This window comes from Pseudophryne corroboree, chromosome 7 (assembly GCF_028390025.1).
Source record: "Pseudophryne corroboree isolate aPseCor3 chromosome 7, aPseCor3.hap2, whole genome shotgun sequence".
NCBI classification, from domain to species: domain Eukaryota; kingdom Metazoa; phylum Chordata; class Amphibia; order Anura; family Myobatrachidae; genus Pseudophryne; species Pseudophryne corroboree.
The window spans coordinates 1,962,855-1,981,271 of record NC_086450.1 but is presented as its reverse complement, the minus strand read 5'-3'; the positions used below and the strand labels follow the sequence as shown (position 1 = coordinate 1,981,271).

Below are 18,417 nucleotides of genomic sequence, written 5' to 3'. Positions count from 1 at the left end.
GTGCTGAATTGCGTTATTACAGATGTGGATCAGACTCATCCTGGTCGCCGGGTAATGTGGTATCTGTCAGCCATGGAGAATAATCCCACAGATACGCCCACTTCTGGGTTTACGGTTCATTTCTAGCCTCTCGTACCCCCTGTGGACCCTGTAAATGTGCTGAGCATTTTGGCTGGATTATCCTACAGAGCGACATGTCATGTTTTCCAGAAATGTTTGCATTTTTCCAATAAACATTCTTTGTTCCTGGGCTTGTAGTAAAGAGAGCTCATTGCCGCTGGAAGATCTGACCACAATCCGGGCGTCGCTCTATGGCCTCATCAGATATTTCCTGAGCAAAGGCGGCACCCAGGAGGAGATTCAGAGCATTGTCGGCTACATTGCGGCCACTGGCGACGAGGAGCAGGTATGTTCTGTGCCCTCGTCCGGCCGCCTTCTTCCTCCTCTGTATCTGTGTTGTCCACTGAATCATTGTCTCATTCCTTCTCCTCTTTGCTAGTTGCTGGGGATCTTAGAAGTCATCTACCAGCTCCTGAGCGCCAGCCCAACCCTCGAGCAGCTGTATCTGCTTCTATTTGAGCCGGGAAGTGCGGATATTCTGTACGCTCTGCTGCTAAACCAGAGATATTCTGACCGACTGAAAGAACTTGTATTTATGGTATGTTGTCTACTTGTCTCACGATCCTCTTCTCAAGTATAAATGGTGTAATTACATTGGGGACATACGTGTATTGATGTGCTCATGAAGGATGCTATATTGAATGTACACTACTGTATGTAGACAAGTGATTGGACGCTGCCAGCAGATAGATCAGCGAGGTGTTACTGACGTAGGTGCTCTGTAGCTCCACCACGTGCACTGATTACTGCAGACAAGTTCCCCGACAACAGCCCGCGGTAGGTTTTGTAAGTACAGCGACCAGCCGCGACACTGAAGAAGGTCAAGTCGTTCTAAAACGCATCCAGTTCATCCCATAGATTCTAATTGGGGTTAAGATCCGGTCTCTGCTGGCCAGTCCATCCGGGTTACTGAAATGTCCGTATACCAGTCCAGCGCCTGCCTGGAAACATGACATCGTGCAGCCTACGATGATCCCTCTCCAAACTCCTTCCAGCAAATCATTTCATTAGCTAATGCAGGAGCATTCCATCACACCTGCTCAGGGGTGTCCAGTCAGTTCTGTCTATAATATATACGTATAATGTAAAAGGAACGGTCTCTCGTCATAACCCCCCCCCCCCCCCCCGCCTCTGGCCTCGCTCTTGGTCTCTACCCCCCCCTTGCCTCGCTCTTGGTCTCTCCCCCGCCCCCCCCCCCCCCCCCTTGCCTCGCTCTTGGTCTCTCCCGAACCCCCGCCCCCCCTCCTCTGGCCTCACTCTCAGTCTCTCTCCCCCGCCCCCCCCTCCTCTGGCCTCACTCTCAGTCTCTCCCCCCCCCCCCGCCCCCCCCGCCCCCGGCCTCGCTCTTGGTCTCTCCCGAACCCCCGCCCCCCCCTCCTCTGGCCTCACTCTCAGTCTCTCTCCCAAAGTCCCGTCCCCCCCCGCCCTGGTCTCGGTCTCTTTACCCCCCTCTGGCCTTGCTCTCGGTCTCTTCCCAATCCAACCCCCCTTGACCCCTCTTGGCCTCTCCACAACCCCCCCCTCTGGCCCTGCTCTCGGTCTGAATCCCCCCCTCTGGCCCCAATGCTCAGTGTCTGACCCCGCACTCGATCTTTGTTCCCTCTGACCCCATGCTCTGTCTCTGTCCCCACACTGACCTCCGTCTTCATCCCCCCTCTGACCCCATGCTCTGTCTCTGTCCCCACACTGACCTCTGTCTTCATCCCCCCTCTGACCCCATGCTCTGTCTCTGTCCCCACACTAACCTCTGTCTTCATCCCCCCTCTGACCCCATGCTCTGTCTCTGTCCCCACACTAACCTCCGTCTTCATCCCCCCTCTGACCCCATGCTCTGTCTCTGTCCCTGTCCCCACACTGACCTCCGTCTTCATCCCCCCTCTGACCCCATGCTCTGTCTCTGTCCCCACACTGACCTCCGTCTTCATCCCCCCTCTGACCCCATGCTCTGTCTCTGTCCCCACACTGACCTCCGTCTTCATCCCCCCTCTGACCCCATGCTCTGTCTCTGTCCCCACACTAACCTCCGTCTTCATCCCCCCTCTGACCCCATGCTCTGTCTCTGTCCCCACACTAACCTCCGTCTTCATCCCCCCTCTGACCCCATGCTCTGTCTCTGTCCCCACACTAACCTCCGTCTTCACCCCCCCTCTGACCCCATGCTCTGTCTCTGTCCCCACACTGACCTCCGTCTTCACCCCCCCTCTGACCCCATGCTCTGTCTCTGTCCCCACATTAACCTCTGTCTTCATCCCCCCTCTGACCCCATGCTCTGTCTCTGTCCCCACACTGACCTCCGTCTTCATCCCCCCTCTGACCCCATGCTCTGTCTCTGTCCCCACACTAACCTCTGTCTTCATCCCCCCGCTGACCCCATGCTCTGTCTCTGTCCCCACACTAACCTCTGTCTTCATCCCCCCTCTGACCCCATGCTCTGTCTCTGTCCCCACACTAACCTCTGTCTTCATCCCCCCTCTGACCCCATGCTCTGTCTCTGTCCCCACACTAACCTCTGTCTTCATCCCCCCTCTGACCCCATGCTCTGTCTCTGTCCCCACACTAACCTCTGTCTTCATCCCCCCTCTGACCCCATGCTCTGTCTCTGTCCCCACACTAACCTCTGTCTTCATCCCCCCTCTGACCCCATGCTCTGTCTCTGTCCCCACACTGACCTCTGTCTTCATCCCCCCTCTGACCCCATGCTCTGTCTCTGTCCCCACACTGACCTCCGTCTTCATCCCCCCTCTGACCCCATGCTCTGTCTCTGTCCCCACACTGACCTCCGTCTTCATCCCCCCTCTGACCCCATGCTCTGTCTCTGTCCCCACACTGACCTCCGTCTTCATCCCCCCTCTGACCCCATGCTCTGTCTCTGTCCCCACACTGACCTCCGTCTTCATCCCCCCTCTGACCCCATGCTCTGTCTCTGTCCCCACACTGACCTCCGTCTTCATCCCCCCTCTGACCCCATGCTCTGTCTCTGTCCCCACACTGACCTCCGTCTTCATCCCCCCTCTGACCCCATGCTCTGTCTCTGTCCCCACACTGACCTCCGTCTTCATCCCCCCTCTGACCCCATGCTCTGTCTCTGTCCCCACACTGACCTCCGTCTTCATCCCCCCTCTGACCCCGCGCTCGGTCTCTGACTCCTCTGACCCTTCCCTTTAGAATGTGTGATGTATCTCTGGGCACTTATTACAGTTATACCAGAGTATGTCTCTCTCTGTGTTTTGCAGATATTGGAGCTGATGTTGAATTGTAACAAAGTTTATGAAAAAAGCAAGCAGCGAATTCGTCTGAGAGAGGTGGGGTATTCCGGTCTGGGATTGTTAGTGAATGACGCCCCGGTCACCACGTTGCTGATTAAAGGGCTTCTCAATCAGGTCCTCAGGGCAGGTAACGTCTCACATCTCTTACACAATAACCATTAGTGGCTTGTGGCTACAGATGACAGATTTCAGGCAAACAACCAATGTTTTTTAGTTGTATTACTTTATTTTGAAATCTTCCTGTACATTACATTTACATTAAGCACCTGAAGCGTAAATGAGTTACCTGTGCGTTACTGTGGCGTCCTGTGCATGGTCTGCCTGTGTGCGGCTGCTTGTGTACCATTTGTGTGTGATGGGGTATTGTGTGTCATTGTGTGTCATTACACACATCTCCATCTCCTCTGACGTGCTTAGCCCTGAGGGATGTAGAGGGGGGTAGAAGCGGCTTCTACACCCCATGGGTATTCACTGTCCCTCAGATGGATTAAGAGAAATGTTTTTGGGCAGTGTTTTTGGTTGTCCTCTGTTGCTGACGCTGTTCTGCCACCTGTTGGACTGATGTTGCATCAGAGACACCGGTACAGAGGGAGTCTTCTGGTTCTCCGATCATAGAGGAGTCTTAGACGTGGGATGACATTGGCTGGTTCCCTGTGAGCTTGGCGCGTGCTCAGTGGTTGTGTGTGTGTGTAGTAACACGAGGAATTACCTCCATGGCCTTATACATTTATAGGACTGAGAGAGAGAATCTTCAATACAAGAATATTGACCCTGTAATGTGAGCGATGTACGGCACCATATTATTGCTGATGGAAGGGGAAAGTGGGTTATGGAGGAGACTGTTTTGGTGCTGCGGTTGCGTAGTGTGTCCGTTACCACAGCAATTGCACAGGATTCATCCGTCTGCCTTTTATGTAACCCAAACAGATACGGTGATCAACTACAAAGACCTGCTAGCAGTGGTACATATGTCCCATAGATCGGACCTGACGGTGCGAGTCGCCATCTGCAGGAAGGTAAGCGCGGCTGGGTGGATACATACTGTAGATTTAGTATAGACCAGTGATGGGGAACCTTGACACTCCAGCTGTTGCTGAACTACGCATCCCAGCATTCCCTGCAACAGTTTTAGCATAGCCAAGTAGAAAAACTGTAGCAGGGCATGCTGGTATGTGTAGTTCAACAATCCGTGGCAATGAATATTACACAATCAGAACATTCTAGAACGATCATATTACTGTTACCTATTCTATTTACCGTCCTATCCAACAAACTGTGACGTCCAAGTTACTGCCTGGTGACAGTGTGTTCTGTGCCTGACACAGCGCTGTGTATAAGAAGTCTCTATCAGTCTGGCCTTATGGTGATCTCCCCTGTGACGTGTCTCTCTCTCTACGCAGGTCCTGCAGCTCCTCCAGTACCAGCAGGACGCGGCCGCGCAGATCGCGCAGCAGCTGGCCTGGCAGGACACATTTGTCCGGTTTTTCTTGAAGGAAAATGCTGAATTTAAGAGTAGCTGGAAAGGAAACTGTACGGAGAATGTGACACCAGAGGACAGGAGTACAAGGAATCCGGAGCCGCAGAGGGAATGTCCTGGAAGGGCGCTTGTGGATAAAGCGGATAACATCATATGTAACAGCTGTCGTCCTGAGGACATCAGGTCCCTAAATTCAGGCACCCAGTCGGCGTCTACGCTGCTGGATGAGGATGATGCGGCTTTTAGCGAGGCTCAGCTTAAGGTGGAGGACCCGGACGTGTGGCCCGGCGACCACTCGCATCTAACGTTGGAACTGTCTCCTTTTGAATTGGGCGATGGCGAAAACCTGACCTCCGGAAGTTTGACCAGTACCCCGTCTCCAGTAGAGTCTTCCAAATCCTTTTACATGGAGAAAGTGTCTGATGGTAACACACTATTCCGGGACGACATCTCTCTCAGTGTAAATCTAGAGAGCAAAGAGGTGAGTGCGCCTGTGATCTGTGCATCAGTGACGGGACAGTAATATACTTACCTAGGGGTAGGTCTTCTGTGGGGTGTAATGTCTATCACATGTGACCAGAGAGCAATGGCGGATGATAAACTGCTAGTATACTCCTGGACAGGTCTGTGTGTTATGCAGGTGTCTGCAGCCGCAAAGACCTGCTATACTGGGCATAGTATCAGATACTGTAACCATGCGGGAATATCTGCACGCTGCTTTCTTCACCTCTGGAATCAAGTTTTATTTAATGTGAACATCATTTTATTATTTTTTGTATTATCCTGGACAATTCTGCACAGGTGAGAGTGTGTGTGTATATGTATGTATGTATGTATGTATATATATATATATATATATATATATATATATTCCAAGAAGACGTGGCACTCGCGGCAGAATACAGACAATCAAACACTGATGTGTACTGAGCAACGTTTCAGTGGTACCCCACTGTCGTCAGGAAACGTTGCTCAGTACACATCAGTGTTTGATTGTCTGTATTCTGCCGCGAGTGCCACGTCTTCTTGGAATATTCTGCTATTGCTTCACGGAGGCACCGGCGACTTTACTCATTAAGCTTTGGGAGTGCCTTACCACCTCTTTGTATATATATATATATATAGATATATATATATATAGATATATATATAGATATATAGTCTAGCACCCTGCGCCTATCAAATCCTGTGCAGTTCCTCTTTCCTGCCTGGGGTGTCGCTCTCTGCTCTGGTGCCTCTCAGCACACACAGGTCTCTATCACAGCACTGAGTAACAGATCAGAGTGTGCTGAGAAGCCCCAGAGCAGAGAGCGACACCACAGGCAGGAAAGAGGAACTGCACAGGTTTTGAAAGGTGCAGGGTGCTAGAATCGACACTAATATTAATATATATATATACTAAAAAAGAGTGAAGGCGCACTCAATGAGCAAGTATAACAAGTAATTTAATACAAGAGTAAAAGCTCACGTACATCTTAGTTTAAAACAGCAAGCTTACGAACGGTTCCCTAGTGCCTCCGGATAGCAGCTGGTGAATCGTTCCTCACAGCTTAGTAAGCAAACAATCTCCTCGGCATTTGAGCTCACGGACTTGATATCAGACTACAGCGAGTCATCCACGTCCTTTCCGGCCACGCCCAACGCATTACGTCACTGTCGTACTTCGTCAGGGGGTGTGGTCTTAGTCCCTTTGGCTTACATTTTTATAGCAAATGTCCCAATGAATTAATTATCAATTAAATCCATATCACAATTTAATCATATATACAATCATTATAAAATACAATTGAAACATACTAAACACAAATCTTAATAATATTTTATAATACGCTAAATAATCTCAAGAATGAGAAACCGCAACCACCTCTCTCAATACAATAGGTTTATTGCTATTTAAAATTTGGTTATCCATTAATAAAAACTTAATTGGTTGCTGTTTCTCAATCCCAAAACATAAATGCCATCAAAATTCATCTCCTAAACAATTTATACTCATTATGTGTATTATCTTACATTTTTTAACTGAACTTTATTTCATATACTTCATAAAATTCATTAGCTTTAACTATATCACAGGGAAAAGGAATAATCCATATATATATATATATATATATATATATATATATATATAAAAGGAACTGACGCGAACGGATCCGGTCTCAGTCGCGGCTCCACCAGAACCAGCGTCCTCTCGCGATACCAGCACAGCCGCCGGAAGCTCCGCTGATACAACGATTGGACCCAACGGCTCCGTAGAGCTACGTCAGACACCAGCTGTATTATAAATACACTTAATCCATTCCCGTCAGAATAATAATACCTATAAACATGATTTTACATATCTAACCTAAAAACATATATACATCTACAACAAGCAACTACTATAAAAAAGAAGAAAGACACAAAAAAGACATTAATTAATCACATAATTTCCAAACTCAAATCTTAATACAATTATATAATTTCCCTTATATTTTATTATTCTATATGTATATTTAATGTAATCAACCTTTCTAACTTAATCATGTAAAAAGGGTATAATATCATATGTCTCATTTAGCCCATATGGAGAAAGGGTATTTAATCTATGAATCCAGAATGTTTCTCTTGCTTAATTGTTTCAGGACATCTCCACCTCTTTCTGTCAATACAACGTGTTCTAAAGCTTTAAACGTAAATTTATCTAAGGATGAATTACAACATTTAATAAAGTGTCTAGGGACACTATGATTTGTTAGTCTCTTAGCAATACTCCTAACGTGTTCTAATATTCTCAGTTTAAGTTGACGTTTAGTCTTCCCTATATATCTGATTCCGCAACCACATTGCAGCATATAAATAACACGTTGTTTGACAGTTGATTAACCCTTTTATATCCCATGATTCTGTATTTTCTGCATTCCAAATTTTTTTTCTCTCTTTACTTATATATTTACACACTTTGCACTTATTACAGGGAAAAAAAACATTTATATTGTCTAACCATGATTTTTCCTTTACCATTTTTAGTTTTGTTGGTGCTAACTTATTCTTCAACGTAGTTGCTCGTCTAAAAACTAACTGGGGTTTTTGAGGAAGCACTTTATTAAAAAACAAATCTAATTTCAACACATCCCAGTGCTTACTAATAATATTCCTTATCTCTCGATTCTTGGAATTAAAACCAGTAATAAATGGAATAAAATTATTATCTCTCTCTTTTTTTTCCCCTTATAACTTAATAAGTCACCTCTATTCATATTTCTAACTTTGTCCCTACATTTTGTAATAAGTTTATCAGGGTATATCTTTTCCAAAAAAATTTCTCTATACTTTAAGGACTGTTCAGCAAATTTAATTTATATATATATTCGTATATTGATTATAGTAAGATGTATGTGTACAGATTTTTTAGGATCCCTTAAAATTGTACATACTTATGCTGCCTTTGTGTCTTGGTTGGTTAATTGCCGTGCTATTAGCGTGGTCTCATTTTGTCAGTGCTACACTATTCATGGTTCTATTTGTTTATCAGTGTATCAGATGCATTTAAGACCATTAGGAATTCACTGAAATCACTTTGGAATCCAGATGATTTGCTGATAGTTATAATATTTGCATACAGATCTAAAACACCATTCACTGTACACAGACTGACTGACATGCACGCTGACAGGACACACTGACAGACAGGCTGACAGGACAGACACACTGACAGACACGCTGACAGGACACACTGACAGACACGCTGACAGGACAGACTGACAGACACGCTGACAGGACTGGCTGGCAGACTCGCTGACATGACTGGCTGGCAGACACACTGACATGACTGGCTGGCAGACACGCTGACATGACTGGCTTGTAGACACGCTGACATGACTGGCTGGTAGACACGCTGACATGACTGGCTGACAGACACGCTGACAAGACAGACATGCAGACAGGACATACTGACAGACACGTTGACAGGACAGACTGACAGACGCGCTGACAGGACAGACACGCTGACAGGACAGACACGCTGACAGGACAGACACGCTGACAGACACGCTGACAGACACGCTGACAGACACGCTGACAGACACGCTGACAGACACGCTGACAGGCACGCTGACGGGACAGACACGCTGACAGGCACGCTGACGGGACAGACACACTGACAGGCACGCTGACGGGACAGACACACTGACAGGCACGCTGACGGGACAGACACACTGACAGGCACGCTGACGGGACAGACACACTGACAGGCACGCTGACGGGACAGACACACTGACAGGCACGCTGACGGGACAGACTGACAGGCACGCTGACGGGACAGACTGACAGGCACGCTGACGGGACAGACTGACAGACACGCTGACAGGACTGGCTGGCAGACTCGCTGACATGACTGGCTGGCAGACACGCTGACATGACTGGCTGGCAGACACGCTGACATGACTGGCTTGTAGACACGCTGACATGACTGGCTGGTAGACACGCTGACATGACTGGCTGACAGACACGCTGACAAGACAGACATGCAGACAGGACATACTGACAGACACGTTGACAGGACAGACTGACAGACGCGCTGACAGGACAGACACGCTGACAGGACAGACACGCTGACAGGACAGACACGCTGACAGACACGCTGACAGACACGCTGACAGACACGCTGACAGACACGCTGACAGACACGCTGACAGGCACGCTGACGGGACAGACACGCTGACAGGCACGCTGACGGGACAGACACACTGACAGGCACGCTGACGGGACAGACACACTGACAGGCACGCTGACGGGACAGACACACTGACAGGCACGCTGACGGGACAGACACACTGACAGGCACGCTGACGGGACAGACTGACAGGCACGCTGACAGGACAGACTGACAGACACGCTGACAGGACTGGCTGGCAGACACGCTGACAGGACTGGCTGGCAGACACGCTGACATGACTGGCTGGCTGGCAGACACACTGACATGACTGGCTGGCAGACACGCTGACATGACTGGCTGGCAGACACGCTGACATGACTGGCTGGCAGACACGACTGGCTGGCAGACACGCTGACAAGACAGACATGCAGACAGGACATACTGACAGACACGTTGACGGGACAGACTGACAGACACGCTGGCGGGACAGACTGACAGACACGCTGGCGGGACAGACACACTGACATACACGCTGACGGGACCGTCTGACAGGCACGCTGACGGGACCGTCTGACAGGCACGCTGACGGGACCGTCTGACAGGCACGCTGACGGGACCGTCTGACAGGCACGCTGACGGGACCGTCTGACAGGCACGCTGACGGGACCGTCTGACAGGCACGCTGACGGGACCGTCTGACAGGCACGCTGACGGGACCGTCTGACAGGCACGCTGACGGGACCGTCTGACAGGCACGCTGACGGGACCGTCTGACAGGCACGCTGACGGGACCGTCTGACAGGCACGCTGACGGGACCGTCTGACAGGCACGCTGACGGGACCGTCTGACAGGCACGCTGACGGGACCGTCTGACAGGCACGCTGACGGGACAGTCTGACAGACACGCTGTCGGGACAGGCTGACAGACACGCTGACAGGACAGGCTGACAGACACGCTGACAGGACAGACTGGCAGACACGCTGACATGACTGGCTGGCAGACACGCTGACATGACTGGCTGGCAGACGGGACAGACACACTGACAGACACGCTGACGGGACAGACACACTGACAGGCACGCTGACGGGACAGACACACTGACAGGCACGCTGACGGGACAGACACACTGACAGGCACGCTGACGGGACAGACACACTGACAGGCACGCTGACGGGACAGTCTGACAGGCACGCTGACGGGACAGTCTGACAGGCACGCTGACGGGACAGTCTGACAGGCACGCTGACGGGACAGTCTGACAGGCACGCTGACGGGACAGTCTGACAGGCACGCTGACGGGACAGTCTGACAGGCACGCTGACGGGACAGACATGCAGACAGGCAGAAACCTTATTGTTTACACTGAGATTTTTGTAAGTACGACTGTGATCGCATTTAACAATCATTTATCTTTAGTGCATCCTATATTTTGGGGGGCAGGGAGGTGAGTGGTCCTTTCTTGGCAACTGATTGGCTTTCATTTATTAGGCATGACTCGCCTTTGGGCAGAAGACGGGTTTTGAACTCTAGGTGTGGTGCAAGCTACAGAGTAGGCGGTTCCCAGAACGCTGCCGTTAGTTAATCTCCAGCAGTCATTTGCTCACAGTGCTTATAATTAATTAAGGGGCGTATTGACGGGGAGATGTGTGCTGAGCGAGGAGGAGGGGAAGGGGAGGGCGAAATGAACGATGTGCTAGATTGAGCTTGCATGCAGGCCAATCTAGCACCGGCGATAGCGATGCGCGGCCCTATCGCTGGGGGGCATACACAGGAGAGATCCGTTCTTAAAATCTAGTCAGATCGCTTAGATCTCTCCTATGTGTACCCCCCTTTAGACTCTGATAGACCCAATGAAACATAAGATAAGTGAGGGAATGTACCTATAATTAGAACATCAATTGGAAGTACAGTATTGGCTGGATTCTATGGCCTAAGCAAATTTCAGATCACGCGGATGTCACGTTTGGTTTTATATAAGAATGGTAAGTCGTACTTGTGCAGTATGACATCACAGCGGACACATACCTGGTTTTGTGTTATAAAAAGGATTTGTAGTAAAATATAAATCATTAGAACAATAACCCAACATTGCAGGACTGTGAGGAGGAGCTGCTGCAGCTGCTGACGGACATTCTGCTGTGCCTCATGTGGAAGGGCCTGGACCGATCCGACAGTGCCACATGGATAGAGAGAGGACAGGTGTTCTCCGCACTGACACACCTGGGGAAGTCACACGAGCTGCTGCGGCCTGCCGATGAGATTAAGCTCAAGTAGGTGATTTTCATGACAATCCCGGTCTATCTGTAATTATCCCCCGAGAAGTGTAGTTACGTTACCTGACACTAACGTTCTCTGGTCTCATTCTTAATGACTTCCATTTGTTATCTCACAGCTTTTATTGTTATGCTTGTTTCCTTTGCGTGTTTTGTGCAGTTTGTTGGAGAAGATGCCGGAATGGGCTGTAACTGAGAACAGAGAGCCCAAATCTCAGGTCAATGCGGAGAATGCAAACAGATTGCTGCACATTGTCCAGGACTTCCTGCAAGCAGAGGGCAAGGTGAAGCCCAGCGTGTGGACGGAGAAGGTCAGCCTTGTCTGTTTCTTATAGCATGCAGGTGTCTTTGTGTTACCGTGTGTAGGTGACATGGAGCAGTAATGGGCACAATGTAAAAACCCCTTTATATAGCATGCAGGTGTCTTTGTGTTACCCTGTATAGGAGACATGGAGCGGTAATGGGTACATGCAGGCAGCGTGTAATAACCCCTTTATATAGCATGCAGGTGTCTTTGTGTTATCCTGTATAGGTGACATGGAGCAGTAATGGGCACAATGTAATAACCCCTTTATATAGCATGCAGGTGTCTTTGTGTTACCTTGTATAGGTGACATGGAGCAGTAATGGGCACATGCAGGCACAATGTAATAACCCCTTTATATAACATGCAGGTGTCTTTGTGTTACCCTGTATAGGAGACATGGAGCGGTAATGGGTACATGCAGGCAGCGTGTAATAACCCCTTTATATAGCATGCAGGTGTCTTTGTGTTACCGTGTGTAGGTGACATGGAGCAGTAATGGGCACAATGTAAAAACCCCTTTATATAGCATGCAGGTGTCTTTGTGTTACCCTGTATAGGAGACATGGAGCGGTAATGGGTACATGCAGGCAGCGTGTAATAACCCCTTTATATAGCATGCAGGTGTCTTTGTGTTATCCTGTATAGGTGACATGGAGCAGTAATGGGCACAATGTAATAACCCCTTTATATAGCATGCAGGTGTCTTTGTGTTACCTTGTATAGGTGACATGGAGCAGTAATGGGCACATGCAGGCACAATGTAATAACCCCTTTATATAACATGCAGGTGTCTTTGTGTTACCCTGTATAGGAGACATGGAGCGGTAATGGGTACATGCAGGCAGCGTGTAATAACCCCTTTATATAGCATGCAGGTGTCTTTGTGTTACCCTGTATAGGTGACATGGAGCAGTAATGGGCACAATGTAATAACCCCTTTATATAGCATGCAGGTGTCTTTGTGTTACCTTGTATAGGTGACATGGAGCAGTAATGGGCACATGCAAGGCACAATATAATAACCCCTTTATATAACATGCAGGTGTCTTTGTGTTACCCTGTATAGGTGGCATGGAGCAGTAATGGGCACATGCAGGCACAATGTAATAACCCCTTTATATAACATGCAGGTGTCTTTGTGTTACCCTGTATAGGTGACATGGAGCAGTAATGGGTACATGCAGGCAGCATGTAATAACCCCTTTATATAGCATGCAGGTGTCTTTGTGTTACCCTGTATAGGAGACATGGGCCCTCATTCCGAGTCGTTCGCTCGGTATTTTTCATCGCATCGCAATGAAAATCCGCTTAGTACGCATGCGCAATATTCGCACTGCGACTGCGCCAAGTAATTTAACAATGAAGATAGTATTTTTACTCACGGCTTTTTCATCGCTCCGGCGATCGTAATGTGATTGACAGGAAATGGGTGTTACTGGGCGGAAACACAGCGTTTTATGGGCGTGTGGATGAAAACGCTACCGTTTCCGGAAAAAACGCAGGAGTTGCTGGAGAAACGGGGGAGTGTCTGAGCGAACGCTGGGTGTGTTTGTGACGTCAAACCAGGAACGACAAGCACTGAACTGATCGCACAGGCAGAGTAAGGTTGAAGTTACTCAGAAACTGCAAAGTAGTTTGTAATCGCAATATTGCGATTACATCGGTCGCAATTTTAAGAAGCTAAGATACACTCCCAGTAGGCGTAGGCTTAGCGTGTGTAACTCTGCTAAATTCGCCTTGCGACCGATCAACTCGGAATGAGGGCCATGGAGCGGTAATGGGTACATGCAGGCAGCATGTAATAACCCCTTTATATAGCATGCAGGTGTCTTTGTGTTACCCTGTATAGGTGACATGGAGCAGTAATGGGCACATGCAGGCAGCGTGTAATAACCCCTTTATATAAAATGCAGGTGTCTTTGTGTTACTCTGTATAGGTGACAACGAGCAGTAATGGGCACATGCAGGCAGCGTGTAATAACCCCTTTATATAACATGCAGGTGTCTTTGTGTTACCTTGTATAGGTGACATGGAGCAGTAATGGGCACAATGTAATAACCCCTTTATATAGCATGCAGGTGTCTTTGTGTTACCCTGTATAGGTGACATGGAGCAGTAATGGGCACAAGCAGGCACAATGTAATAATAGCATTTTGGTACTTACCAGGTAAATCCTTTTCTTTGAATCCATAGGGGGCACTGGAGTACTCTTGGGATATGGACGGCTTCCGTAGGAAACAGCACTGAATATTTAAATTTAGAACACTCCACCCCTCCATATACCCGAGTACCTCAGTGTTTTTTACTGAGCCGAACAGGAACTATAGAGAGGTTGACAATGGAATATTACATATAACATAACGGACAACAACGAAGTTGACACATAACGTTACTGACAACTAAACAGTTGACACCATAACCAGCACTTGATAAATTTGAACCAGTCGGTGAGGGTGTGTTACCATAAGATCCTCTGAACTTACCACAAACCAGGTAAAACTGCTCTGGGTGGGCGTCCAGTGCCCCCTATGGATTCAAAGAAAAGGATTTACCTGGTAAGTACCAAAATCCTATTTTATTTTTCATCCACTAGGGGTCACTGGAGTACTCTTGGGACGTACCAAAGCTTCCCCCGTGGGCGGGAGAGCTATTTGGCACCTGTAACACTAGGCGGCCAAAGCTAGATGCTGATGCCGCAAACGTATCAAACTTGTAAAAGCGCACAAACGTGTGCACTGAAGACCATGTAGCCGCACGGCAAAGCTGCGTCGTAGAAGCTCCCCGACCAGCTGCCCATGAAGTTCCCACAGAACGTGTGGAATGAGCGGTTACTGATGTAGGCGGCTGTAACCTAGCATGAAGGTAAGCCTGACGTATGGTCAGTTTTATCCATCTGGATAAGGTTTGTTTAGACGCTGGCCAACCCATCTTGGCAGCATCATAGAGAACAAACAACGTATCCGTCTTACGAACTGAAGACGTTCGGGATACATAAACGCGTAATGCGCGTACCACATCCAGAGTTCCAGAATGTGCTGTCAACACAGGAACTACTATTGGTTGATTGATGTGAAAAGATGACACTACCTTTGGTAAGAACGCGGGATTCGTCCGAAGTTCCGCTCTGTCATCATGAAACACCAAATACGGTGGCTTGCATGACAAGGCACCCAAATCTGAAACACGCCTTGCCGAAGCTAAGGCTAGAAGAAAAATTGTTTTCCAAGTGAGAAACTTTATATCCACTTGCTGTAAGGGTTCAAAATATGAAGACTGTAAGAAATCTAAAACCAGATTCAAGTCCCATGGCGCTGTAATAACAAAAGGCGGGATAACTTGAAAGATGATGTCGGAAACTTCCGAGCTTCACACCAACCTATATAGGTACGCCATATTCTGTAATAATGAGCTGCCGTAACCGGCTTCCTAGCTCGTAACATGGTTGGTATAACCGATTCTGGGATGCCCTCTCTTCTTAAGAGGGCGGTCTCAACAGCCACCCCGTCAAACGCAGCCGCGCTAAATCGGGGTAAAGGAACGGACCCTGTTGTAACAGGTCTGGACGTAGTGGGAGCGGCCAAGGATAGTCTGCGAGTAGTCCTCGGAGATCCGAGAACCAAGCTCTCCGAGGCCAATGAGGCGCCACTAGTATGACTGTGACAGACTCTCTTTTGATCCGTTTTAGCACCAGAGGGAGCAATGGAAACGGTGGAAACAGATACACAAGGCTGTACGGCCACGCAACGGTGAGAGCATCCACCGCCACTGCCTTTGGATCTCTTGTTCTGGACACATACTGGAGCGTTTGGTGATTGTGGCGAGACGCCATCAGGTCCACCTGAGGATAACCCCATCGCTGAACCAACATGTGAAACACTTCTGGATTTAATGCCCATTCTCCTGGATGAAAATCCTGACGACTGAGATAATCCGCTTCCCAGTTGTCCACTCCCGTAATGAACACGGCCGACAATATCACCTGGTGGTATTCCGCCCAATTGAGGATTCAAGCTACTTCCCGCATTGCCATGCGGCTTCTCGTTCCTTCTTGTTTGTTGATGTATGCAACCGCGGTCGCATTGTCTGACTGCACTTGGACAGTCTGAGAGCGAAGCATGTGCACTGCTTGTCGTAGCGCATTGTAAATTGCGCGGAGTTCCAGGACATTTATAGACAGCAATCTTTCGTGATCCGCCCAGAGACCCTGAAGCTGACAATTTTGAACTACCGCTCCCCAACCTCTGAGACTGGCGTCGGTCGTTAGAATTATCCAATTCCAGCCTCCGAACCGTCTCCCTGCGGTTAAATTGTGTTCCTTGAGCCACCAGAGCAGAGACACTCTTGCCCTTGGCGACAACCTCACCCTGTGGTGAATCTGCAGATGCGAGCCCGACCACTGGGCGAGCACATTCAGTTGAAATGGACGCGAGTGAAATCTTCCGAACTGAAGCGCTTCGAAAGCTGCCACCATTGTGCCTAAGAGGCGAATGCACAAGTGTACAGACACTGTGCGTGGCTTGAGCACTAATTGTACTAGATGGCGTAGAATCTGTACTTTCTGTTGTGGTAGGTAAATTCTTTGATTGACCGTATCGATAATCATACCTAGGAATTGAAGGCGTTGAGACGGAATTAGACGTGATTTCTTGAAATTGACAATCCAACCGTGGTGAACCAGTACATTGTACGTTAGCAGCGCATGTTGGAGAAGCATCTGTTGAGACGGAGCTTTGATGAGCAGATCGTCTAAATACGGAACTATTGTCACTCCCAGGGATCTGAGATGAGCTATCATCACAGACATCACTTTGGTGAATACCCGAGGCGCTGACGACAGGCCAAACGGTAGAGCCTGCAACTGGTAATGGTTCTGGCGTATTGCAAACCGCAAGAATTTCTGATGAGGCTGCCAAATTGGAATGTGTAAGTACGCATCCTTGAGATCTAGCGCAATCATAAATTCCTTTGGCTCTAAACCCGCAATCACGGAACGCAGAGACTCCATCTTGAATCTGTAGTAAGTTACGTACTGATTGAGACCCTTTAAGTTCAATATTGGTCTGACTGAGCCATCCGGCTTCGGTACCACAAACAGACTGGAATAATAACCCTGACCCTGTTGATGTACAGGGACCGGAATCAAAACTGCCGAATCCAGTAGGGACTGAATGGCAATTTGCAGAACCGCCCTCTTGTCGTCCGACAGAGGCAATCCTGTCTTGAAAAACCGCAGAGGCGGAAGACAGTCGAACTCTATTTTGTAACCTTTTAACACTAAATTGCGGATCCACCCATCCGCGGATGTGTGGAACCACGCCAAATGGAACGTCTGAAGGCGTGCTCCCACAATCGGAGAACCGAGATGGGCTGGTAGCCCGTCATGCCACTGGTTTGTCGGTGACCTTAGCGTCCTGGCGACTTGTGTTGGTTTGTTGGAAACCACGGCCACGTCTAGCAGGCGTGGCTGTTCCTCTGCCACGTCCTCGAAAGGACTGAGGTCTAAAAGATTTGAACGAAGGTCCAGCGTACCTCCTTCTTGATACCGGTGGAGGCAATGGTAAGAAAACAGACTTACCTCCCGTAGCCTCAGCAATCCATGCGTCCAATTCAGGACCAAACAACTTCTTGCCATCGTAAGGCAACGCCTCTATACCTCGTTTGACCTCTGCCTCCGCTTGATAAGCACGCAGCCAGAGTGCTCGTCGTGCCGTAACTAGCGACGATGAAATACGAGAAGTGAGCTGACAGACGTCAGTAGAAGCTGTACAGAGATACTCTGCCGCCTCACACATTTGATTTGCAAGAAGTATCAGGTTTTCGTCATGTAAAGCAGATTTGAGTTCTGTAATCCATATTATGAGCGCCTTAGTGACCCAGATGCCAACCAATCCAGGTCTCAGCATCACTCCTGCTGCTACATACATGGACTTTAGCATAGTTTCTATCTTGCGATCTGAAGGGTCTTTAAGCGTAGTAGCCGCTGGCACTGGTATGGTTAATTTCTTGGTAAGCTTCGATACTGACGAATCAACTATTGGTGGATTCTCCCATGTACATGTTACCGAGTCTGGAAACGGGTAACTAGACTTAAATCTGCGAGGTATAGAAAACCGTTTATCTGGATTCTGTCGTGTTTCTACTAACATCTGATTAAGAGATTCGGAGACAGGAAAACTTATTGGAGTTCTTTGTCGTTTAGTAAATACGACCTGATCATTTGTGAGAGGCTCCTCAGTTTCAGTAAACCTCAGAGACTGACGCACCGCTCTGATGAGATTATCAATGCCGGAGCTGTTAAAATCCTCACTATCTGACTCCACTTCGCCCTCCTCACC

The 18,417-nt window shown here is 48.6% G+C and overlaps 1 protein-coding gene across 3 annotated transcripts in view; it reads left to right on the top strand.

Moving 5' to 3' along the window:
* Positions 1-18,417, top strand: part of NBEAL1 (neurobeachin like 1) — a 410,517-nt gene that overhangs the window by 213,004 nt on the left and 179,096 nt on the right. For all 3 annotated transcript variants that reach the window (XM_063932593.1, XM_063932592.1, XM_063932594.1), the window contains 7 exons: positions 259-406; positions 500-658; positions 3,354-3,513; positions 4,314-4,402; positions 4,787-5,344; positions 11,596-11,771; positions 11,935-12,085. In XM_063932593.1, the coding sequence (XP_063788663.1) occupies positions 259-406; positions 500-658; positions 3,354-3,513; positions 4,314-4,402; positions 4,787-5,344; positions 11,596-11,771; positions 11,935-12,085 (1,441 nt within the window). The remainder of the gene's footprint in view (positions 1-258; positions 407-499; positions 659-3,353; positions 3,514-4,313; positions 4,403-4,786; positions 5,345-11,595; positions 11,772-11,934; positions 12,086-18,417) is intronic.